This window comes from Lonchura striata, chromosome 6, assembly GCF_046129695.1.
Source record: "Lonchura striata isolate bLonStr1 chromosome 6, bLonStr1.mat, whole genome shotgun sequence".
NCBI lineage: Eukaryota > Metazoa > Chordata > Aves > Passeriformes > Estrildidae > Lonchura > Lonchura striata.
Window position 1 is genome coordinate 60163018 of NC_134608.1, and position 26101 is coordinate 60189118.

At 36.4% G+C, this 26101-nt stretch overlaps 1 protein-coding gene across 1 annotated transcript in view; it reads left to right on the forward strand.

Moving 5' to 3' along the window:
• CCDC73 (coiled-coil domain containing 73) overlaps window positions 1-26101 on the forward strand; it is a 55757-nt gene that overhangs the window by 25736 nt on the left and 3920 nt on the right. Inside the window, exons 8-17 of the mRNA XM_077784393.1 lie at window positions 1043-1178; window positions 3175-3254; window positions 8853-8981; window positions 9347-9406; window positions 11864-11968; window positions 16470-16580; window positions 18104-18235; window positions 20576-20611; window positions 22124-22292; window positions 22644-24179. Coding sequence (XP_077640519.1) covers window positions 1043-1178; window positions 3175-3254; window positions 8853-8981; window positions 9347-9406; window positions 11864-11968; window positions 16470-16580; window positions 18104-18235; window positions 20576-20611; window positions 22124-22292; window positions 22644-24179 — 2494 coding nt within the window. The remainder of the gene's footprint in view (window positions 1-1042; window positions 1179-3174; window positions 3255-8852; window positions 8982-9346; window positions 9407-11863; window positions 11969-16469; window positions 16581-18103; window positions 18236-20575; window positions 20612-22123; window positions 22293-22643; window positions 24180-26101) is intronic.

A 26101-nucleotide genomic window follows, 5' to 3' on the forward strand; every position in this document is an offset into this window, starting at 1 on the left:
ATAAAGAAGAACACAAAAATCTTAGTGTTACCATGATAACAAAAAAAAATGTCACTGAACAGTTTCCACAAAATGAGAGATTGGTAAAATTAATTAGATATATTGTACTTAATTACCACATGTTTTTCATTGTGGTATTACTTAGGCCAATGTGAATAAAAGTAAAATAAAGTGTTAGATGCTTACAAAAGTAGTTAGATACACAAAGTGATTTAATCATATTTCAAGATACTAGAACAGCTAATTGATATTTAGGAATTAAGAATTACTCACTGAAAGGTTATTAATATTTTTCTGGGAAGCATGGAGTGTTAATGTGCATTAGTCTCACTAGTATAAATCAAAGTCACCTCTACTCTAGAAGTAGTCGATGTACTTCTGATTTTTAGCAAGTGTGTTGAAATTCTTTTCTTTAGGTGTGTCATAGTTTGTGCATGCCCTTGGCATACACATACAATCCTAATTGCCCTTGGCTGTGTCATTTTCTGCAAGCCCGGGACTGGAATGGTTGAAGCTGTCAGGAATCTTGTGGAGGCTCGGAGCAGGGTCAGTGGAGCCAGTGTCACAGAGCCATGTCCTATTGGTTTTAGTATCTCCATAGATAGATTCTGTAGCCTGCCTGTGCAACCTGTTCCAGTGTTTGCCCACCCTGACAATAAATGTTTCTCCCCTCAAGTTTAAGTAAAATTTGTTTTGTTTCACTTAGTGTCAGTGAGCACCACTAAAAGGAGCCTGGCTGTGGTTTGTTTATTCCTTTCACACGCACCCCTCCTCTGGTATGTACAGGTTTATCAGCTCCTCTCCAGGCTGAACTGTCACAGGTCCCTCAGCCTCTCCCCAAATGTCAGATGCTCACATCCTTTGATTATCATGATGACTTGGTCTCTCTTCCTGCTATTTGGAGATGGGAAAGTTCATTAGATATGAAATAGACAAATGAAAAATTCTGGGAATTATTTTGCGTTCATGCTGTTAAATTCAAAAGTACTTGGAGAGCTACCTAACTGTCAGTAAATGGGTGCTTGGTTTATGTTCCTAACAGGATCAAAAATTGCAGATGCACTTAACAGCAAAAGAGGAGCATCATAAGAAACTGAATGAAGTTGAGAGGTGTTACGCTACTATTGCATCTCGGTTTGGAATTGTGAAAGGTGTTCATGGCAAACTAGAGCACAGTGGTATGTATGTCTTAAATGCCTTCCAGCACTTGGCTTTGCTGTGTTTTGACAACACTGAGTTGGAGACACTTGTAAACTCAGAAAAATAGGAGCTACCCCATGCCAAGCATCAAATATCTTCGTAGATTCCACAGTGCTCTTTGCTTATCCATTGCTACAGTGGTGTGTGTGATACACAAGAAATTCTATTGAGGAACTATCAAATTAAAAAAAAAATTCCCAAAATACAAAAAAACCCCAACTTTTCAATTACTGAATCTAACTAAATTTTTTATTTCTGCCTGAAAACATTTTTTTTTTTTTCAAATCTAGTTTCAATGAACTGGTAAAATATTCTATATATATTTGTGGTATTTCAGTACCTCAAGTTACTTCTTGTGTTCAGTTTTTAAAATTTAAAATCCAGAACACTGTTGGCCAACCAATGTTCTGCTGATTGTACTTCAAAGCTGGAGAGTGAGCACATGACTTTGTTGAAAGTGAGTTTTACCAGTTTTAGCCTACTTGTTGTTCTGGGAGGTTTTCCTAAGTTGTATTAGTATTTTTTAAGCACCTATTCTTATTCAAAACTGCAAAACTGCTTATGGTATTGTAAGGCTATTGTCCATCATTCCCCTGTTGTCCATCATTCCTTTTCTGCACCATCTCTAGCAGAAAAGGAGAGGACGTTCTGGGGGGTCTACAGTTCTTGTGTTCAAGTGTGGTGCCAGAAAACTACTGAGGAAGGTAAAGAAAAAAGATTAGGGGTGAACGAAGAGGAATCAGAAAAGGATGAAGGGGAACCTGAGAGGATCAAAATACAAAGACTGAATAGAACTGTCTGAAAAAGTACAGGAACCAGTAAATATCTTCAGCTTTTCATTGTGGAATTTCAAGCAGTTTCCCGGTGATATCTTCACCTGTTGTAGAGTTCCACCTTGCGAGATCTCCTAATATTGGAGAACTCCGCTAGCAGCTCCTCTACGATGGTGTATAAACAAGGCTCGTACCAGGTGGAATGACTCCTTCAAGCTGCTTTATTTCACTGAGGGCTGGGTGTCAGCTGGGATCTGCGACCCGATCACACAGCAAGGGAGCAGGATCGAAGAGAGCCCCGAGTAAGGGGCGGGGTAGGGTTTATAACCAGGTGCAGAGTAGGAGGGGCAAGATACAAAGGGTCCAATAGGAAAAGGGTTCGGAGGAGGAGTTAGGATGGGGTGATAGGGTTGCAACAAATGAGGATGAGGGAAGGGGGTGGTAACCGGGGAAGAACCAATTATAGTCAAAGAACTTAAGAACCTTCCAGAACAAGGGTAAGTACAAATGGGTGATTGACATAACCAGAAGGTGGGAATAACTGTTAATTACCTAACTTGGGGGGAGTGGTGGGTTTTGACGGACATCCTGGGAGGCGGGCATCTATACCACAGTCTCCTCCCATGGCATGTCCGGGGGAACTTCTCTTAAGTCCCCTACCACAACCTGTATAAAGTCTAAGAGAAAATTCCCTTCCCTTTCAGCAGGAATAGAAGTAATTCTTAGAAATTTTGGTGTGCTAGCCTCTGCTGGTTTTCTGTCTTCCATGGCCTATATGCATATAACGCTATACATCTGGTAACTCAGTTATTAATATGTTCTGTGGTCCATTATATTCTGTGTTAGTCTGAAAATAACTAAATTAATTAGAAAATTACAAGAAAAGCTTTAAAAAATAAAACCAAGATTAAAATTCCTACTAAAATGACATCCTAAGACACTAAAAATGAAATTACAGTTATAAAAGGCAAGCCAACATACAGAAGTCTTAACTCACTGTTTGAGGTACAGACAACTGGTACTACCTGGTATAGTCCTCCAGAGTGGTATCAAACTACACAGAAAAAGTAGTTGAATCATATTTTCAGTTTTAGGTTTGTTTTTTAAAATAAATTATATGCACATATATTGAAGTTAGAAATCAAACATTTGTTGAAATATGAAAATATTTGTTAACATGCTTTAACTTTTTTTTTTAAAGTGCAGGAAGCCATACAGCACAATAAGAAATTAGCATCAGTGAATAAAAGACAAGAGACTGAAATAAGCAATCTGAAAGAAGTAAGTACAGTGCACATTTCTGAATGGAGAATGATTTCTGTGTGTCCCTTCCAACTCAGAATATGCTGTGATTCTTTGGGCCTTCCAAAAGCTGCTGATGTGTTAACAGAAGTGGTGGACAAGCAGCAGAACTGTTTTTCATGCTATGACTGATGGCTAAATTATCTTCCACAGACACCTCAGTTAAAACTGGAGCAGCTCTGAGAATTTTCTGTAACCTGTGAATTTTTATTTACCTCTACAGCATCCTCCTTGTTTCTTGCTAATTATTAGTAACCTCTCTTCTTCCTGTGCTGTGCTGCCATCTCTTCTCCATCTGTGGGGAAGGTAGCAGTGGTGTTTTCAGTGGGTCAGAAGTACAGCATGAAGTGCATTTGCCATGGAGGCAAGCTGGTAGCTTGAACACAGGGTAAAATGTGTAGCTGAATCCCTGAACTGGGAGAGTTTTGTGACAAGGCAGCTGAGACATCAGGTTATGGCAATTCTGTTGACAAGGAAGTTGTCACTAAGCTCCTTTCTCCTGCCTCTATTCAGAAATTCCTCTTTGCCAAGTACGTTTTTGAGTTGCACTCTTGAACATAGGCAATAGTGGGAAGATTACATTCTTTTCCCTTTGAGCTGTTTCTTAAGAGCTAAACAAGCTTTTATTTTTGTTTTTCTTAAGAGAAAAACAAAAGGGCATTCAAAAATCAGACTTGTTCTGTAAACTCAATACCTTTCCACACCACATCTCTTCTTTATATCTCCTTATCTTTTTATTTCCATCCTTTAAATTTATTTTCTCCTTTAGATTCTGTAATGATTTTATGTAGGGATCAAAAGCATGTTTATCTCAACTTCTTGGACTAATGTTAATCCCCAATTTCCAGATGGTTGCTTTGAATTACCAAACTTTGCCAAGTTTGTGAATGTTTTTGAAAACAAAAAAGGGCAGGGGCAAAGATAATTTGTACATGAGGAAAAGGGACTATGACCATTTTATATTTGGGTTATATTGATCAAAAAATGGATGTTTACCTGTTTACCTTTCTTTGCCTGAAAAATGGGATTTGAAAGCACAAAAGTACTTGAAAATTCTCCTTTAATCTACTGTTGTTTCTTTTCTTCTTAAGAGCATGTAGCCTCTTATTGTTAAAGTTCTTTGAAGTGTGGTTCCACTAAAAGCCAGACTTTATCTTGAAATATAGACATTTTGAGATTTTAAAAAATTTGTTTCATTCTTACCTTTTTTAGTGCTTTACTTAATTATCATATTTGATATATTTTCATAGAGATATTGTAGCCACAGTAAAAATTAATCAGGAATTCAATTTGGATTTTTTACATACATACTAGAATGTAACATGCCAAACCTCAGTGTCAAAAAGATCAAGTTTTGAAGTAATCAAAGATTTCAGAACTCTTGCCATCAGGAAAGCAGATTGAAATCCACAGTAAGAGTAAAGCAGAATTCTGGAAAAATTCTCAAATTAATTTCTATATCACAATTAGGTCTTACAATATTTAAAAATGTTTATTTAGCTACATAATTCAAATGATAGGTTAGATATAAAAACTGTATATATTTATCTGGAATATTGGATGGATGGAAGAGAACAGAAAAAATATTGGAAGGTGTCAGTGGTGATAACTTTCCTCGTAGGAGAACCATGTTTGTTAGGATGCTGATATAATCATAACTCTGAAGATCTGAGAGCAGCTTTGTCTGTGCATTGTGCACAGTCCAACTGTGTAATTCCTTTTAAAAAAGGGAAATGATTTGCATGTGACAGAAGCAGGAGTGTTCATTTAAAATGCAACATGTCTTTATTTTAGTATAATGTAAATAAAAAAGTGAGGTGTTTCAGAAGTGTTTCAGCATCACAGTAAATTGGATTTGTTGCTTTTGGTGCAAAACCAATAATAATTAATTACTTAACAGTCTCTGAGGGTAAGTAATTTGAGCGGTAAGAAAACAAAATGTTTAAGAAAATTTTACATAATGAATTTTGTGAGTAACATAGGTGTAAGACAGAAATTGAAATTTAAGTACTCCAGCAGTCAAACATATTATTTGATCCACTCTTTTTTTTCAGCTGCACTCTTGATTCTTAAGGTCATGAAGGGTTATGAATTTTAAATAAAATACTGTTAGATAAGCAGAAAAAGGAGGTCAACTGAAACTTAATCTAGCTTCTTCAGTTCAGCAGGAAATACCTTTATTGTAGTTATTTCTGAATTTTTTTATTGGTTTTTAGTGTTTGACCAACCTTTTTTGAACTATCTGAACTGGGATATTTAGGAGAGAGTTTTGAAAAGGGATTACCAGGCTGTTTTCACTTGCTACATAGCTGAAAGAAGTCATGATATCAACAGCACAACTTGGGACAACTTCTGAGGCTGGTTTTATCTGCCTTGGAGACTTGACTGACCTCTAACAGCTCTAACAACTTCTGGGTTCAAACTTCTTTCCTCTGTAGCCTCAGTGCTGGAATGGGAATGACTATCCATGGTACTAAAATCTTAATTCGGTTGTCAGCTCTTATCACAGCCATTACTTTCACTCAGACCTGGATGATCTCACACACTTGTTCTTAATGGGAATGTGAAGTTAGTGAAGTCAGTGCTATTTAACATTTATGGATATAAATAAGCTAATCTCCAATTTTAATGAAATTGCAAGTGTGTTATGAAAGTGTTAAATATGTACAACAGTAGACTTGAATTAAATTGAGGTCTGTTCTGCACAGGTTTATTCTTCTGGAGTTTCAGGAAAGAAATATTATTTAAAGAGGTTGTAATTACATCTCTTGATATTACCTGCTTCAGGTCCAGTTCCTAAATTTTAGTGTAATGGACTGTGGCAAAATTTCCTTTCAGTAACATTTGTTTTTAGATTTGAACATTTTGATACTCAGTGTGGTAGGATTCTTTTCAACCACTTTGAAAGTGCTTGCATTAGTATCTCGCCAAGAAAAAGATTTCTGTCATTTTGCTGCTTAAGAAACAACTCTGCTGCTCAAGACCCAGAAGAGTACAAGAGGGTTGCAGCAATCTAGGAAGAGAGCAAATGGATATAAATGTAATTTTGAATACAGGTAAAGTTTTCATTGGCTATCAGTCTTGGGAAGTGGATACATCTGCTTGTGCTGGCTGCTTTTCCAGTCCAACACCACTTCTTTATGCTGGAACATGTATTTGTGTCACCTCAAGGGAGAGTGGAATTAATTTTTTGCATTGAACAGAACTAGATTTTACAAAAAAAATCACCAAACCAAAAAAACCCCAACCCCTCCCCCCCCAAAAAAAACAACAACCCCATAAAACAAACCAACCAACCAAAAAAAAAACAAAAAACAAATCAAACACCCCAAAACAAAAAAAACAACAACAAAAAAAAAAAATCAAAAAAGTGGAAGTTTTAGCTCAGACCAACTTGGAGAAAGAAAGCAGGTTTAAGGTGCAGGACTGGGATTTTGGGACACTCTTGACTTATATTGGCATGAAGTGTTTTTGAAGCCATATCCCTCTAAGCATTGGCTGCTAGCAACAGATCAGGGGAATGGGCTTAGAGCTTTATCATTCTCTCTCAATGCACCCCAGAACTGATAAAATTGTTTTTCACATTCAACATACTTTATAGATTTTTGGATGCTACTTGTAATTTTAATAATGAGAAAAAGCTACTAGTAAAAAAAAAAAAAAAAAAAAGGCAAAAATTCTGGGGTGACATTTTAATTAATTTCACAGTAAAATAAAACACATGTAGTGTGTAGAAAATTATTTTTTAAATTATTTTTGCGGCTACAAACCTTGTGATTTCACTCACCATGAAAAACTTTGCTATTATTTTTGGCAATTTCATTTGTGGAGGATTTTTTGGGAGTTTGTATTGGGTTCTGGTTGTTTGTTGGTTTTGGTTTTTCCTGCCTACAGCTTTGTATTAGCAGATTTGGGTTTGCTTCCAGATGGATTGTACACACCCAGTTGCCATTGCAATGAAAAAAAATACAGTCACCTTTTCTGCTTCAAGTGCACGACTCATGCTTTCCCCATGACAAAATAAGTTTATTTCTGCACACTATAAAGGCTGACTTTTGGAAAACAGGTGGCATCAGATCCGTGGCAGGCTTTTGCACCTGCTGGTGTGGTACCCAGCCTGTGAGCTGGGCTCTCTGTCCCTCTTCTGCACCTCTGTGCAGGCTGCCATGGTCCACCTTTGCACTTGCACAAAATTAGAGTTGCTTGCACCTTCTGCCACTTAACAGCAGGAGCTCTCCTAGCATGTTCATTACAGACAGAGCCTTCTAGTAAAAGCAGTACAACTGAAATGTGTCTCTGTTGCAGAAGATGGGGAAAACCTAGCTTACAAAATAGAATAATTGTAAGGCATTGCTGGCCTTCAATTATGAAATTGATTCTTCAATTACACTTAGGACTTACTAGATAATTTTGAATTTATGGCTAAGATACGTGAGAAATAAAGCCTCTAGCAAAAAAATGATTTATTTAAAAGTGCTACCTATACTTGTATTTTCCATAAAATTTTGTGAATTTCAGCTGCAATGTAATCTTTCTTTCTTCTTTTGTACTGTTCTATGATTTTGTCCAGAACAGTTAACCACCAGTCTGTGATAATTCTGTGTGTGATAACCGAAATTCCAGTTTTGTGAAGAAAAGTTAAACAGACCAAACTTAGTTGTTAGATAAAACTATGACCATTCTGAATGCTTGGTTCACCACTATGGCATCATGGAGAATTCTTGATGCTATCTGTGAGCATTCATAACCTCTGCTATTTGTCTGAGTAAACGTCAGAGTGCTCAAGGAGAGAGCGATATTAACCAGACTACCTTGCACCAGGATGGGAGGGGAGGGGGAGAGCAGGGCACAATATTTATGGCTCCAGGAACTATAAGTTGTAATTTAATGAGATCAAAGCATTTGCTGTTTATTTGCTGCACTAGAAGCTCTGAATAACTGATACCAAACAGATACAAAAAAAACCCCAAAAAAACCCTACAAAAAATCCGCAGGATATTTAAAAGCGGATAAAGGCTATAAAATCAAAGACATCATGCTATAGAACCTTCTAATATAAAAGTAATTTAGCATTCTCTTGAGATTAAGTAATTAATGTTTCAGGAAAAGCAAAGATCCTCCAAATTTATAGCCAGTTCCTGTTTTTACCAGATAATCACTGTTCTCCTTTTTTTTCCCCTCCTCATTCCCAAGAATGTACACCATAGTTACAATAATAATTCCTATTGTAGATATGGGTAAAGAACCCATAAGACCCATTGGTTTTACCAAAACCAACTCAATGTCCACTTCTAATACACCTCTTGGAAGAGAAAATAATAAAATGATTAAGTAAATACTTCAGAGTGAAATTGGCACAATAACATTTTACCTGTGAAAATAAACTTTTAGTCACGTGTGGCAAGTTTGAAGTTTAATAAGTCAGTCTGACACATTTCAGTACCTGTAATTTATTCTGTTGTTTCCATACATTATCTCAAAGTAGGGCATGACCAGGACAGTTTAAAAGATTTGTCTCTGTTTTGAATTGCAATGCCTATACTGGATGAACTATTTATATGTGTTTCCTGTGTTAAGGAACTGAAGAAAGTAACTACAGACTTGATAAGGTCCAAGGTCACCTCTCAGTACAGGGTGGGAGAAGAAAACATCAATCTTGCAGTCAAGGAAAAACAGTTTCAAGAACTGCAACAGAAAATCAGAATGGTATTTTGGATTTTAAACAAATTAAAGTTTTGGTGACTATTCTTTGGAATTATTTGAATATGGCTTCATTCAGCAAACCTCCTAGCAATGATCTCTGATGCATACAGATTAGTGATTCCTTTCTACTATATTGCATATACAATATATTTCAGTTATTTCCACTATAACCTTTTCTAGGGAAATAAATGCACTGTGAATATCAATGTAATTTCTTAGTAAAATAATGGGTGAAAAGACATTAAAAAATCATTCAATTTCTTTAAGTAGCCTGATGATGATTCACTATATCACATTAATACAATATTGTTTAAAAATAGACATTAATTTAAAATGCCTTTCACTGTTCTTCATGTTCTTTTTTTAAGGAGACAGCAGTCAGTAAAAAAGTTCAAGAAGAAAACACTCACATTAAAGAAGAAAAGCTGGTGAGTTGTTAGTACAGCTTCACTACTTAAAAATCACTTAAGAACGTAGGTGCTACATTTCGTACTTAGGTTTCTTATTATACTGAGTTACAAAAACTAGTTAATTTCACTTGTTTACACTTCAGAAATATTTCAATCCTGGCCTAAGTTGTATCTTCTGCTCAGTTTTTAGAAAAAGTATTACCAGAACAAAGTCCATTATTTGACACTCTATTCCAAGTCTTACATTTTGACTTTGAGTTCAGATGGGAGAAATTTGATATTCCCATGAAACACTTGGCTGCATGTGGGTTCAGTATAAATAAGCAGTAAGGCTGGCATAAAATGCTATTCTGCTTTCTGGTTGCCAGCAGTTTATTCTAACATTGCTGGTACTGAAACCAGGTGAAATGGGAATAACGTGTCAATGGTACACGAAGGAAATGATGTTCCATTTAGACTATTAAGCAACACCTTTACATCCCTGAACAGAGGTAGGATTGTCGTCTCTTGCTAACTCAGGTATATTCCAGGAAAAATCCTTTTTAGAAAATGCTATGGAGTCAAGTATAAAAAAAAATTGTGTTCCCTGTAATAACAATGTAAGACACTGCTTTGCAGAATCTTAACCATTAAAGGGGTGATTGTTTTTTTTTCCTTTTCTTGAACAGTGGCAGAACTTTCACTCTACAGTTCAGAAAAGGGCACAGGTCAGAGAAGTGTGTCATTCTTGGTGCCAGGGAGGGACAAAAGCAGAGTCTTGCTGGCATGGCCATAGAGCACTCATCCAGCAGCACTCTTCCAATTTATAAAAATCTGCTTTCATTTTGAGCCTGCTTTTAAAAAATACTTGCCAATAAAAACATGGAAAAAGATGAGAGACTCAGGCCTCATTACTCTCCCAGCCCTGAATGCACTAAAGGGATTTCTGTGCAGATGAATGGAGCATAATTCCTGGAGCATATTTGCTGTGTTATCTTAGAGAAGGATTCTGGTTTGCATCTCTTTCTTGTTCTGTGTGAATTGCTAGGGTTTGTTTGGTAGGTTAGTTTGGACACATGGAGAGGTTTGGTACTGTCTGGAGAGAGCTCTAATGTAGAGATGAGCTTCATGTTTCCTCCAAGTGCTTGGGTTTGAAGACATGGATTTCTGTGCTGTGGAGCACTCATAATTCACCTTGATTAACTGAAATGCTGGCTTCAGTGGTTCTTAGTCTTAGGGTAGAAGTACCATCTAAATTACAGCTGATTTGTACTAAACTGTGTGAGAGAAGCAGTCTGGTCTATTTGAGAGAAAACTGTCCTAGATTTAAAAGATGTGGCCAACTCTGCTACTGACCTGTTGGGTGGCACTGGCAAAGCCATTCCACAGCTCTTCAGTCTTCTGGATGTAAAATTGAACTAAAAATAAATTAACCTTCAGTGAAAAAATATGATTTATACATGCATGAAAAGGAATGAGAGTACACTAAAATATTGATTTTATTTTTATTAAATAGCAGTATCTTTTTACACAGTAGAACCAAAACTAGAATAATTTGAAAAGACTTTGCAAGTATGTCAAATACTTTAATAATATGTTCCTCTCTTATTTTGAAGCAACTGAGTACACCTAAGATTCCTTTCTGCCTAAAACTCAGGGTTTTTTTCTGTGCATATCTTCTTTTAGTAACTGCTGTAAGTGGTCTTGAGGGGGTGATAATTGGCTTGTCTGGGTCATTCACTCTGTTTTTCAAGCTTTGGAAATGTGTTTTGTAGTGTTCAATAAAAAATGGCTCAGTTGCCAGCAGACTGCAACACACTTCATTGTAGCACCCATGGCACCTTTATCAACTCAAATCAGCTCCCTTTGGGTGTCTCTTCTTTTACAACTTCCCCTTCATGAAGTAACAATGCAGTCTTGAGGAAGGTACCACCAAAGTTCAGACCCTGACATGATATAGCTGCACCATATGATGCAAAGGTAGTGGGTGGTAGTTCACATGTATTAGGATTTAATTCAGGAGACACACAATAATTTCATGTTAGGGTGATCCATTTATGGAATAATTTCTTTTGGTTTTTCTATATTTTTCAGACCTGTGATATGGTAAGACTAAAGTATTCTGTTTGTCCTGAATAAAAATCACAGGAGGTTTGGATTAGATATATTTTATCTAGATTTACATTGAAGAATGTATAAAGATGGAGAGGATATAATTTTAATTATAGGAAAATTCTCTGAAAAAGAATGTTATAATAGTTTATAGTAATGTTAACTTCTCCAAGGTAAAAGGCCAGAAAAATGGGTGTTGTTCTGATTTCTCCCTACAAGTTTTCTGTAGTGTTGAGGTTGGAGTACTTTTTTTTGCACACATGATTTTGTAAAAACTGACAGAATTTTAAAAAAATATTACTATAAAAGACATAAATTATCTAATGTTTAAACTCCAGAAACAAAATCTTGCTCAATATATTCTGTTCTGTTTGTATTACTAAGGAAATTCTCAGCTCTCTACAGTGTGTGCAGGAGCTGCTTCAGCGAATAACCCAAACGAATGTTAGAATGGAAAGTGAATTAAATGCATTGAAAGAAGACTATCAGGTCAGATTTTTCTTGATTAGACAAGCTGTTATTATCTGTTATGTATTTTTTAAGTCCAGGGCTGTTAAAGACATCTGTGTGCCTTTCAGAACTTTTGACCTCACTTCCATTGCTCCCTCAGCTCCTTAACTGTCAGCACAAACCTTGAAGGCTGTGCTTTCCCTCTTCTCTCCCTAAAGTAAATCATGGTTGCCATTCTTAGCAGCCATTTCTAGGGGGCAAAATCAGAACAGAGTTGCTTGCAAATACCGAAAGCAAATTATTTTATGACTTTAGTTTCTTGTAATTTTCATATAGATACACATTTCTGTGCAACATTTCAAATTTCAGATCTTCATTCATAGCTGGATCTTGTCCTCAGTTTTACTAAAGCAGAGGGCCTAAGAAAAAGCATTATATTTAGCCCTTTCTTGCTGTGTTTTCTGGCATCATATTTATGCTAGAGATAGGAAGTAGTAACACTGGAAAGTGTGGAGTTGCAGCACTCCTCAGTTCCCCTTTGTCTTGGTTTAGGGCAAATTTCAGGAGGAAACTTTTTAAGTTGTCCCTTTAGCAGCAAATTTAAGCAGCCTCTCCTCCCACCAGTTTAGGAGACATAAGTTTCCCATGAGAAAAGTGGAAAAAAATTGTTTATTTAACAAGCAAAGTACTCATAAACAGGAAAAATGAATAATACTAAACAATGAAACTTCTCATTGTTCTGAAGAGATGGCAAATTCAGAAAGTCTTTCTGTAGTTCAGAGTATTTTTGTATGTCTTCAGTTTTTCCTCAGTCTCTCTGGGGTTGAGTCTGGTGTGTGCAGTGTAGCTTGTGGTGCTCCAGACGGTAGTGCTCGTGTTACTAGACTGAACAATAGCTGAACAGTTCCAAAAAACTTCTGGTTTCAGCTAACTCAACAAACCCAACTAATTAAAAGCAAAGGAGAATTCTGTTCTGTTGTCCATGCTGCAGACAGCACAGTGGGTGCAGATTTTTTGCTTCTTTTTTTCTGCCAAGGTCAGGATTAAATGCACAAGACAGTATTTCTTGTTGGGACTCAGATGTTTATTAGTTCTTATTCTACAGTCTCACCAACCCTGAGTTCTACAGCACTTCAACAAACTAAAAATGGAGCCCTATCTCCCTCTCTACAAGGCCTTTTAAGGATAAACTGTCCAATTAAGAAATGACACCTAAATTATTTTCATTTTTAATCTAATAACCAACCACCCGTGGCCCACAATGCAGACTTCTTATCCGTTTGCATAAAACCACCCAAGAAGAAGGTGAAGAAGAAGGACCAGCTACTGCCCTAGAACCTCCATCTTACCTTACATATATTACTATATTCTAAAACCTTAAACTCTTAAGTTTTCCACCCTGTGATGTTACACACTTCTATCCAAAGTCCACACCCACAATCCCAGTTCTGTCATTCCATTTTGGAAACCTTCTCCACAGCCTCAGGTCAATGCAGAGTTCTCCTGGGGGTCAGTGCCTGTCAGCATAGAAAGTCTGAAATTCTCAGGAAGCAGGGTTCCAAGTGGGTGAGAAGGATTCAGGAGAGCAAGTGCAGTTTCTGCAAACAACCTGTGTGCTGCTTCCCTCCCCCTTCACTCTCAGAACCAGTCTTAAAATTGGAGAACTTTATGTTCTGCATAAACAGAACAGATGACTGAGGACACAAGCATCATAAATTCACTCTAGGACACTCTTTCAGCCTGTCAAAGCAGCTCAGAACAGTTCAGATTCCATATTTCAGTAGCAGTTAGTGCACTGAAGATTAAGGTCATATCCATTCCCATCAGAGGTTTCATGCAGAGTTCAGGTACAACCACTGACTGGACTATTAAAAATTATTATCTATAGTTTGCCCAGACATAACCACAGCTCTTCCACTCTTTGAAGCCAAGGTTTTGAACTAGGAGTCCAGTTAGTTTCAAACTGAACTTCCAGTGTGGATGTATACTATTGTTTCTCAATGAATGATGCTATGCTAATTTGGAATTATTCACTTCCCGTAAGACTTTACTCTTAACAGGGGTAAATAGTTTGCCTTCTGCCATAATATAGACAAAGGACTTCGGTATTTTGATGAAACAAGTAAGGTTGAAGGTGAGCTATGCTCTCCACCAGAAAGTGGGTAAAATCTCCCTAGGAATTAAAGCATCTGCAACATTTTTACTAAGATTAATTGAGAAACCCTTTGGCTCTAGAATTGCCTAAGGTGGCATGATTTTCTGTAGCTTCTCTTATTTGTATATTGGGTCCAGTGAAACAGCAGGATTACTTGCTATTCATACAATCCTGGTTTTTGTTAAAGTAGGAAGGTAATGTGCTTTTTATTTTTATTTTTAAAGATAATTAGAATTGCTTTGTAGATTAAAACAGAGGCTGGAGATAATATATAACCTACTGATGATGACTTTGACTTTCATAATACAGGAACCCTTTAGTCCTTTGTGTCAGGACTATTGAATAGCAAGTGTATTTTAAAGTGCTTTTTTTCCATAGCGCTTCTGAGCTATTGTTTCCCCTCTCAGATAAAGTTTATAGTATGCCTTAAAGCTCCAGCTAAAACAGTAAATGGTATCTGTGAATCTTCTCTTTGAAGACTGCACATAAATGTCTACAAGTATGGCTTATTTTCTTCTTGTTAAGGTATGAATGGAGGACAAATCTCTTTTGCAGCCTGTGCAGGCCAAAAATGGATTTCTGGTTGCAATTATGCTAGTTCTGATGAGAGCCTGCTCTGATTTGGTCTGTTTATATCAGACATTGGGAAGGTATTATTGTTTTTGATTGTTCTAACTACAGCACAAACCACTGCTGGTCATCAAAGCTTCAGTGCAGTCCTCAAAGGTAACTTCAGGCATAAATACTTTAGATGAAATGGGTGTTACAAGGCATGGATAACCAATAAGAGGCTCTTGGTTCAACCTTCATTACTTAAACTGGTGTAAATAGACCTTTTTTTTCAGTTTGATACAATTACCATGATATTCCAAGAAATGAGACAATATTAGCTTCTTATTTTGCATTTTTTTGTATTTTTTAAAACATCAGATTGAACTTAAAGAATAGGGAGATGAATATATAACTTTTCAAAAAAAAATTCGTGAAGAGATGACATAATACTTGAGAATTCAAGGAATTCAGGTATCCCCCTGCCTGTACAACTGGCTTTAACATGTGATCAGTTCCATACATCATCTACTTCTGAGACTTTGCCCTAAGAGCTATGCTATGAATAACTATACTCATCCATCACTGAGGAGTTGCATTTCAGGTGCAAGTAAAAGCATCCTTGGAGTTAAGAGCAGGTTCATCAAAGAGAGGAGGTCTTGCACTCCTGATTTATACAACTGCAGGAAAAAAGCTATATCAGAGTGGGATTATTCAGACAATGCATTGCTGAATTGTCCCATTTTTGGAAATACGTAATCTGTCAAAGAAGATCCATTATATTCTTATGCACTTTACCCATGTGTACAAAAGTGCAGGGTGGTTTGAATTTTTCTAGTATTAGTACCTGTAAAATATATTTTTTTAAAATAGTTTGGCTAAATTAACATAGACATTTTAAAACTGGTGCTAACTGAATCAAAAAGTGGACTCATTTTTGGTTAAAAGATTTAGTAAAAAGGAATTTGAGTATTGCCTCCATAACATTTTTCAAGTGGACTTTCAAAGACGCTCAATAGAATCATAAATATGTAGCTGGTCATACAGCTCATACATTAAAGTTATGCTTGCATTATCAAATATATTTGTGTCATCTATATAGCAGGCAGTGGAATGCAGTGACTCTTATCTTCCATATTGTTTGCGATAAAAATATGACAGGATAAATTCCAAAAGTACCTGATACATGTGTGAAGTTGCCACTGATTTACACAAGACTCCTTTAATTTAGCACAGGAATGGTGAAAGAGTTAACCCAAAACTGTTGCCAGTACAGTTATGGTGGTATAAACTTAATATTACTGTTATTTCAATACACTCCTATTTCAGTGACCTAATAAAAATAAATTAAAGCATAATCAGATACATATTTCATGTTGCAGTAGGTATGTTTTAGAATGTAAAGATTGAATAGTTTATAATGAACAATTTAGGACAGAAAAACTGATTATAAAAATAATTTTTTCCTGTCAGTATACAGTAGTTTTTTCTTTAAGTACAGTGGCTCTGGATTATGCTACATTTCATATCTCTCATCTCTGGACTTTATATTACTTTTTCAGCACATTAAAACTTATGCAGTGAAACTGAATAATGGCAAGTGTTTTTATACCCCTTTATAGCCATTTCTTTTTTCATAACCTCCCCCTGTTTCCTGTTAGCTAAACTATAAGCACCTTTCTGTTAATTTATGAAAATTATTGTTGAGATAGCACATTACCACTGATCTGTATGGCTCTTGCAGCATGTTAGAAGCAAAGGTCCAAGCAACATAAAGCACATCAAAATTCATTAATGTGGTATTGATTATTTTTTGGATAATTAATTTTATTGCAGGCCCTTGAAAGAGATAATGAGCTGCAAAGGGAGAAGGCAAAGGAAAATGAAGAAAAGTTCCTTAATCTTCAGAATGAGCATGAAAAGGCACTAAGAACTTGGAAAAATGATGTAGGTTTATTAAATTAAATGTTTTACTATTAAAAGTTTTTTTGAATAGTTGTCAAGCATTTCAGGTAATCACTAAAAGCCAAGAAAATATCACAGAAATAATGCAATAAAAACAACTCATTTCTTCTCCAGTAATACAGACACTTCTAGAAATGAATATTTTTTCAAGGTAGATTTAGGTTGACTTGTGTGCTCTAAAGGGTCGGTGCTCTTCCTGAAGTTCTGATTTGAAAGGAATTCTTCAGTGTAGACTGAGGGTGAAAGAGGGTAAGAAAAGGTGTGTGTCTGCTATGTCGCCTTAGTGAATTCACCTTTGTGGATGGACACCTAAACAATAGTTTGTCTTCTGTATTTGACATTCTTTCTATTACCTCATTACTTTTAAAGAATACTTCAGTAATTATTTAATCCAAAACAATTAGCAAAATATTATAGCTGTAAAAATTGTCTTCAGTAATAAATGCATGTTTAGATATAGGAAAGATTAATACCACTTCAATAAGACAAGATCTGGTTAATGTGTGGAAACCAGACTCTTAGCAGCATTTGTTTAATAGTCTGTCTTTTTTATTTCTGTGTTCTTGTCACTTGCTGCCAGAATGGTTTTGATTTTGGTAGATAGATTTCCAAGGAAGCTGTGGGGAAATAATGCAAAGTTGTCCTTGTAATCCTGTTGTCTAAGGCTCACTCCTTTGAGTGTAGCCACTATGGGCATGACTGCAACCATGAGATCACAAAATATCTGAGCTGTTCTGATGCTCAGTTCCCTGAAATTTGATTTCCCTGATTCCTTGGAGAATTTTATACCACAATTTTCTCTATAGACATGGGAAATTGTCCTGCTTAATTCTCAGGAACATTTGCATCTGTTCTGTAGAAGATAATTGTTATTCCTTTTCATATTTCTGCTATGGATAACTAGAAATTTTGTCTCCTAAAGTAAATCATCAAGGATAAAATTAACACTGGTCTGGAAATCTTTGTAAATTAAGTGAAGATATTTCTGTAAAATTGCCCTTAGATTATTTTTACAGGTTGTAGTTTGGACTATTCTGTTAGTTCTAAATACAAAAATTTAATTGTTACATACTTTCTGAGGGAGCATTGGATACTTGAGGCTATTTACAGAAGTAAAGGGCTAAGCAAATTATTTGCTGTTGTGGTTTCTTGACAATGTAGGTAGAGAATGAGTTTTGAATATTACATTTATCTTGGAGCCAAAAAGGAAGAAAGCTACAAATATAAATCTCACTTTTCTGGAGCATTGCTACTAGCAGTAAATGGTGAAAAAAAAAAAAAAATCCCAAACCACTTAATAAAAGCTATAATCTGTAATGGAAATGTAGTTAAAATTTTGGTTTGAAAGAGCTCACTTACTTTGTACAAAGAAATTCCTTAGTGTACTTTCTTTTAAGGATGAAGTTTCATTTGCTGAGCTGTTCATACCTTTGAAAAACACTGGTTTACCTATTTGAACATTCAGTAAAGTGTTGGTGTGCTCTGTGTACTTGCAATTATTACAGGAGGAAAACATGAGAAGAGAAATACACACTATTAAAAATGAGCTGAATTCTCTTAAAGGACTTCATAGACATCTTGAAGATTGTCATCCTCCTCCAGGAAATCAGCATTATGAGCAAGTGGAAAATCTGCAGGTAAGTGTCTTTACTAGCTGCAGAGTGTCTTGTAAAAATGCCAGAGAGCTAAAGATATGACAGTTTTTCTAATCTTGTCTGTCATGTCCACTGATCCTCCTTTGACATGGCTTAACCTAAAAATTTGTGACAATGGCCCTAAGTATCCTTGAAACTTCCTGTACCCACAGAATGTTCTCCTTTTATCAAGAGAGGTCTTTATATCACAGAAACCTGAGATAGTACTTCATTAATAAAGTTTTGCCTAACAGACAGCAGTTAACTTAAGCCACCTATCTTTACTAAACCCTATATCACAGACATATTTTCTATGAGTATTTCTCAAATACTGGGGCAGATCCAATTGATTTCACATGTGTGTAAGTTCCCTGGAAGTGTGGAAGCAGGTCCACTTCTACTCAGAGGAACTAATTTCAGCTTCTCTAAAATCTGTAACATGGGACAGATCAGAAGGTTATTTTTATCAATACACAGGTTATCTAAGTGCTTCAGTTTTAGTTTGAGAAACAAAAACCTTTATATAACATAGCATGTTGAGGAGTCATTAAAGGCACAGCGAGCTCATCAGGTGGTGAATGCAGGGGGTAAAAAACGTTTATGTAGCGCAGGCTGAACTAGAATTGAGCTTGGATTGTTGGGTGAACCAAACCCATGTTCAGTTCTAGATGCAGGGTGCATATGGGAAGTTAACAAGTGGTTAAGCACATAAAGATGGGCTTTTGGAACAAGAAGAACACATAGCAGCTCTGTTCCTGCAGCTATACATATAGATATAACAGATCCCTCTGTTTTATTCCCTGCAGTTCTGTGTTATCCTGTGATCAAACTGGATTGCAAATTTGTATTCCAGTCTTCTATAGGATTGAAAAAATTGGGCAGAGTCAGAAGCCATAAGAAACCTTCTCTGTTTCTGTTGTTCTGTTGAGTATTTTCTATTAACTTTTACAAACAAGTAATGATCTATCCTTCAAAGAATGGAAAACTAATTTTTCATGTATACAGTCTTGTTTTTATTTAAAAAAGATAGGAAGACATTAGGACTGTAAAGACGGGTAACTATTTTAGAACTAGTCCATGAATTGTCAGTAAAATGACAAGCAGTAAAATATTTTAGGATTTAGAAGAATGTAAAATCAATTTCTTTTCAATGCACGTACATATGTATGTTTATAGCTCACACACAAACATATACATGGCTGTGGTATGGGCTTAATAATGGGAGAGAAATTAAACTTGACATGATTATTCATTGTGCCAAAGCTGACCTCTACAAGGAATAATGCAAATTGTGTATCTTAAAAATCACTGTTTCCTTGAATGGAAATGGAATATCAATTTTGTTTAGGATGCAGAATCAAAGTGATTAGGCATTCATGATAAACAGTATTGGTGCTTACTAAGATAACCCCATGGGTCTGAAAGCAGAAAAGCTTAAAGCATATGCTCATAAATGCAAAAGAAGCCAGATGTCTTCCAAATATACATCTTACACTATCTTATGGCAAATTGCCACACCACTTTGTGTTGTACAGTCATTAGATTTTCAAAGCTAGGCAGGTTGGACTGAGTGGAACACTGCCAAGAAACTGAAGTGCAGCAGATCATATTGATTATTCTTATTTGTGCAATTTCACCTTGTATCACTATTGAGTCAGCATCTAGTGACACATAAAAGGGAAAGGTGTTGGCTAGGATTTAGATCATGACTATGGTTCAAAGTGTTCTAAGGAAATACGCTTATACTTATTTTTACACCCAAGCAATCTGAAATCCGTGTTATTTGTAGGATATGAAATTCAGAATGCACTTGAACTCCTTCACACTGATCACCTTTGGAATAGTAATTAAACAAAAGACATTTTTAAAGTAAAGGAACAATGTCAGACCTCATTACAGACTTGGATTGCAATTTAGTTTAATCATACCATGCTTCACCTTTAGTTTGATATAGTTTGTAATTCAGCTGTGTACCAGTAAAGAATAGGGTTACACCCAGCAATGGCTTGTTGTAATTCTTTTGCTAGTGGATGTACAGGTAGATCTGGTTTTCAGAAGGGTTTGAATTTCATACTATGAAATAGTCTGTTGAGGGAAAGGATATTTAGCGATATATGTGTTTCTTAGTTAGATTTTATTAAATCACAGGCAAACAATTAAAATCCAAGTTTAACAGTTCTGTTATTTAGGAATTTTAGTCTGCCCATCTTGGACACATTTTTAAGGGCTAAACAGCCTTTTGAATTTATTGAAAAGCAGCTTTCTTCAACCCATTTGAAAACCTGGAAAGGAAACATGAAACCTTTCTGCCTTTCTATGAACACTTTGTCCTGTTTGTTTCAGATGCAGTCACCAGCTCAGCCCACACCAACAAATGTGGTAAGTTCAACTGCAGTGGCTGTCTTTTTTTACAAAAAAGTGATATACACTGTTATAGTGTTTCTTTCTGAAGAAAGAGCTCCTAGAAACAAGAGGTTGTAAGATAATTACAGATTTCATGAAAGGAAAAGGAAATTTCTACTATATGTATTCAAAACACTTGAAAATGTGATGCCAGGGCTACATAGAGTAAAGAAGCAAAATTAATTAAATACCTAGAAAAGAAAAAAAAATGCAATATATACAGTTTCCAGGTGTGACAGGGTTGATAACAATGAGGAAACATGAGGAAAAGAGAAAGAGATTTCAACTGAAACTTCAAATTGAGGGTGGAGGAAAAGGATTTTAGGACCCTCCTCTATTTACCATGACTCCTCCCTCCCCCAAATGAGCAAGGCTGGGAGCACCAGGATGTTCCTGTGACCTGTAGGAAACTGTTCCTGGCAGAATTGTATTCTACATTCCCTACTCTGCCAGCATTGCAAATGCCCCATTTTTTAGCAGTGCTGTCTTTGTGCCTCCCTCCATTCTGCAATATTCCCTGTCCTCCCCACACAGCCAGTGCCCAAACACAACTCTTGTAACTCCCTCCCACATCCCAGCCTTCCTTCTGCAACACTTCCAGTCACCCAAGTATCTTCAGCTTTTTCCCACATCTTTTATGGACTAAGCTCCCTCCCACATCTGCCTACTTTTATATCCTATCTTTAGGGCAAGAGCCAGCACGTGCTCCTGTCTTCAGCTGCCAAACAGTTGATGATGATAAAGGATGCATCTCCTTTTGCTTTTATTTTGGTGGGATTTTATTATTGTCACTATTCAGGCCATAGTTTCCACAGAACTTCATTGACTGCAGCTTTCAAAACTGAACACAAATACAGATGCAGTAGTAAATGACCAGTGATGTAGACTTTAAGTAGACAAAGTTTTCAGGCTTCTATTCCTGTTGAATTTGACTCAATTCAAGTTAAACAAGATATTTGGGAGGGAATGAGGAACTAAATGACAGGGATTATAAATTCAGAAACCTTCTTTGCCTGTGAAGTAAAGTTAAAAGTCCTGGGCAGTTTACTAGAAAAAAAAAGTTATTTATATGTGTGTGTGTTGTTTTTGTGCACATGTTGTTTATGTGTTTGGGTGTAAGCAGCAATCATGCAGGATTTTTGCATAAGGAATTACTGAGCAGGTCACTGAGTGGGCTAGCAGAAAGAGGGAGTGATCCAGTCACCACATGTACAGCACAAATTCCTTTCACTGAGGAATTCTGAAATGTCAAATGAATAACTTTGTTGACTGTCATATAGCAGGACCTGATTTCTTTCCTAGTCTTCTAGGGTATTAGTCTGGTTTTTTCTTTTCCTTTGTTTACATTTACTTTTTATGCTTCCGGTCTTTGTTTTCCATCATAATTGTAAAATTAATTTTAAATCTCAGTCCTGAACCTTTTTGCCTAATCAGTGACTATAGTAAATTGCTAAAATACCTATAATCTTTTGTTCCTTCCTATGCTAGAGTGGTCAAGAACACTCAAAAGACAGTGAAATACAGGTTATTCAGAAAGAGCATGAGTTTATGCAGTCTGTAATAAGAAAATATGGTAATTGTGGAAATGAAGAAGAAACTGAAGTAAAAAATACAAGGGACCAGTCTTCAAGCATTGATGAATTAAAGATAGAACAAAGTAATAACCTTCAATGGATAATAGAGATAAGTAGTATTGTTAAGAAAGGAAAAATGTTTTCAGATACAGTATATGACAAGAGAGGGCTTAAATCCTGACTTAAATGGTCATATCTAATATCCACAGAAGATTAATATATTCTCTGCTCTCTCAGTTTATAAATATTTTGCAAGTTACCATAGTGCAATACTTACCTTCAGTAACTTTTTGATGGGCTTGTGTGTGTAATATAAGATATCACTATTTATATCAATCCTGAGTCCATCTCTTTGGAAATTCTAAGCTGTAAAAATAAAGCATTACATAACCTCTGGGTCAGTCACTAACTAGAGAACACCCTCACTCTTACAGGGTCACAAGTTCTTGAGAACAGTTTTAAGGATGAAATTAATGTTGCTAGCCCTTGTGAAGTAAAACAAAGGGAGGCTTCTCCCAGGAACACCCTCTGCACAGATACTGATTTAATTACCCAAGGACACACCTCAGAAATGCATGTCAGTGGATGCAGAGAGGCAGAAGATGCAGGAACAGCACACAGAAGGTTACCAGATGAAAACAATGCCGATTCAGATCAAAAGCCATGGGACAGCACTGAGCCTTTGGCAGCACACCACACACAAACAAGGAAGGACTTTTTGGACAGTGCTGAGACTGCAGGTGCTGACAGGAAAAACAGAAGTAAGGAGACTGACACGAGCAAGGAAGAACTTTGCAATAGTGCAGATGAATCGACTCGTGCCAAGGCAGATGTAAACTCAGACACCAGACAGCACAATAGAGGTGTCTTCACACCTGAAGCACCCAAACCCGAGTCTGGAGCTGTTCTTTGCACTGAGAACAGTGCTCTGCATGACAGAAGTACAGACAACCACCAAGCTAAGGAGTTAAGTTTTGGCATCCTACCTTATACTAAAGAGAATTCTCTAGCAGAATACCAAAAATGCAGCTTGCTGAATAGTGACAATTCTCTGGGCAGTGGATTATGTAAAACAGAAAAAAACTTAAATCTGAGTGGTTTACATAGAGATAAACTTCCTCTGGAACAGACACAAGTAGATGCTGAAGGCAGAAATGATGACAATGCCAGAAACATGAACAGCACTGGTGTTCTGGAAACTGATGCTCAACATCCACCAACTGTTTGTTGTGATAACACAAGTGCTGATGATGGTGCTGCAAAAGAATGCAGAGACAGTAAGTCTCTCTTAGGTACTCCTAATTTATGCCTCCCAAAAACTGAGAGAGGAATAAGTGCAGATGATATGCACAGCAAGCAACCTGAAAAAGGAAGTGCTACACAAAGAGGGAATGCTACAAACACATGGACTTCCAATGCTGAAGCCAAATCTCCAGTAAAGGTTGATGGTCTTGAAATCGTTCATAACCCCCCCCCAGCAGATAGGGCACATACAGATAAACTAATTCCATGTAAAAATGTTAACAATGGTACTCAGATACACTCAATCAAAACTGGACACTCCCTAGAGATTAATACTTCAGCAAATAACACATTGTTAAAAGAGAAAAAAGACTTGCTGAGTAGTACAGTTCCAGGAACAAAGTTTGCTGAGGGTCACCTGAAAGAATCATGCTCTTTACCCATGAGAACATCTGGAAATTTAGTAAACACAAGTGTAAGGTCATCCTTTGATCTTTCAACCTCAGATAAAAAAGCTGAGAAAACTCCACTATTCTTGAATTTTTTAGCTCTCAGTTCTTATTCAAGAGTAAATCAAATGAAAGGTCAAGTGACATGGACTTCAGCTTCCAAGGAGCCTTCCCTTTTGAAAGACAAACTACCATGCTTAGTGGAAAACACAAACATTATTTCAAACACACAGAGTCAGGATCTCAGTGAAAATGTGGACAGTGGAGAAACAGGACAAGGTAAGAAAATAGAAGTATTAATGTTCTCAACCATGTAATGCTTAGAAAAATTATTAGAATGTGAAATGTTTATATCTAAGCTTAGTGTAGAAAAATGTAAGCCTGATACTTCAGTTATATCATAAAAGGTGAGATTGCTCTGTTTATGTTATAAATGCAACCAAACAGCTTTTGTTAGCTTATCAATCACTTAGTTGATTAAGTATTTTTTTTCCCATATTTCCCTTTGTGAAATAACAGCAGTGCAATTACAAACTGAATTTTGATAGGCATTTCTAACCCTAATGTAGAACATATTGTATCAGGGCTCTGCATGGATCTGAAAAGCATTGAGTAGCTTTTGCAAATTATTCAGTGTTCTCATTTTTAGGGTAGATTTCAAAATTAGGGTAGATTTTGAACCAGTAGATGCTTCTTTGAAGGAGTCTTACAGAAATTTACTATTTATTGTATTGTACATCTCTAATTTAGATGGACCATTAAAACCATATGAATGTGTTGAGTGTGTGAAAGGACTTAATATTCTGTCAGGCTCTGGAAAACACAGAGCTTGAGGTGCTCAAAGAGCATTTTAATCTCCTACTATTGACACTTGGTTATTATTTTTTGAGCAATATTTTGCACATATAAAATAGCAAATATGAACTTTATTCTGTGGGTTTCTAAATCATTACTGAGATGTGAAAAACCTGTATTTTAGATTTGTTTTGCAATAATATTTGCTGGTAGATTACCCCAAAACTGAAGCCCTGGGTGTTTTCTGAAGAGCAGGATCCACAGGAACAGGGTGTTTTGTGTTTATAGTTTTTGTTGGTGCAGGGTTTTCACCTTTGGCCCTTGAACATACCAAGAGCAGAGTGGACTCCCATCTTTAGTTTTGTAGATAGTGGCAGACAGAAATCCAGCAGTCTGGTTTCTTTACATTGCTCTGTTATGAATTTAACTTTATAGGTAGTTTTGTTTCTCTCCGTCGTCTCCTGCCCATGGATATTTGTGTTCAGATGCACATTTTTTGAACTTCCATTTCAGAAATGTCTTTGTGCCTGAAACAGCAGTAGTGGTAGCAAGGTAGCAGAATCCTGATCTCAGATGGCACATTATTTCTTTTAATAATGTGAATTTTGCTATCTTTTTCAATAAAATGAATGCCTAGTTACATGATGTTCTGCATGTATCTTTTCTGTAAGAACAGAAGTTCCTCCTCTTCTTGTCAGAAACTTTTCTGCATTCAAAGTACTGGAACTCCAAGTGACTCTGAGAGATTCATCCAAAGGAATTGGTAGGGAACTAACTCCAGTCCCTCAACTGAGTTGCCTAGTGACCAGTCCTTGAATTCCAGCAAACCTTCATGCTGAGGGTCTTAGTCTGTGTCCCAGATGTGCTTCATGCTGCCTATTTGAGATAGATCCCTCCCTGAGCCTGCTGCACCTCCTTGGGAGAGAGGAGAACCTCCCTGTGAGGGCTCCTACACGTCACTGCAGCTCCCAGTGTTTGTTGTGCTTAGGGTTTGTGTCATTTTGTCTGCAGATCTCTTCCCAAATGGCAAACCTGCAGTGGAATCCATGTAGACACTGTACCTATTTTTTTTTTTTTAATTTTTTTTTTTAATTTTTTATTTTATTTTTTTAAATTTTTTTTGTTTGTTTTTTTTTTTTACTGACTGGAGCACAAACCATTTAGACATATGAGAAATCTAGAGGTGAAGAGAATTGGTGAAAGAGTTTAGTAAATCTAGCTGAGGGAGTTCCTTCTACTGCCTAAGCACAGTGCTATTTACTATTCATACACTGGTTCCCAGGGAGCAGACACTCCACATCAGTAAATGAAGGAATTAACTGGGAATGAGAAAGATCTTTGTGGCAGATGCTTAAAAAAGAAAATAAACATATAACCATTTTCCTCTTCCTCCCAAGAGAAAATGT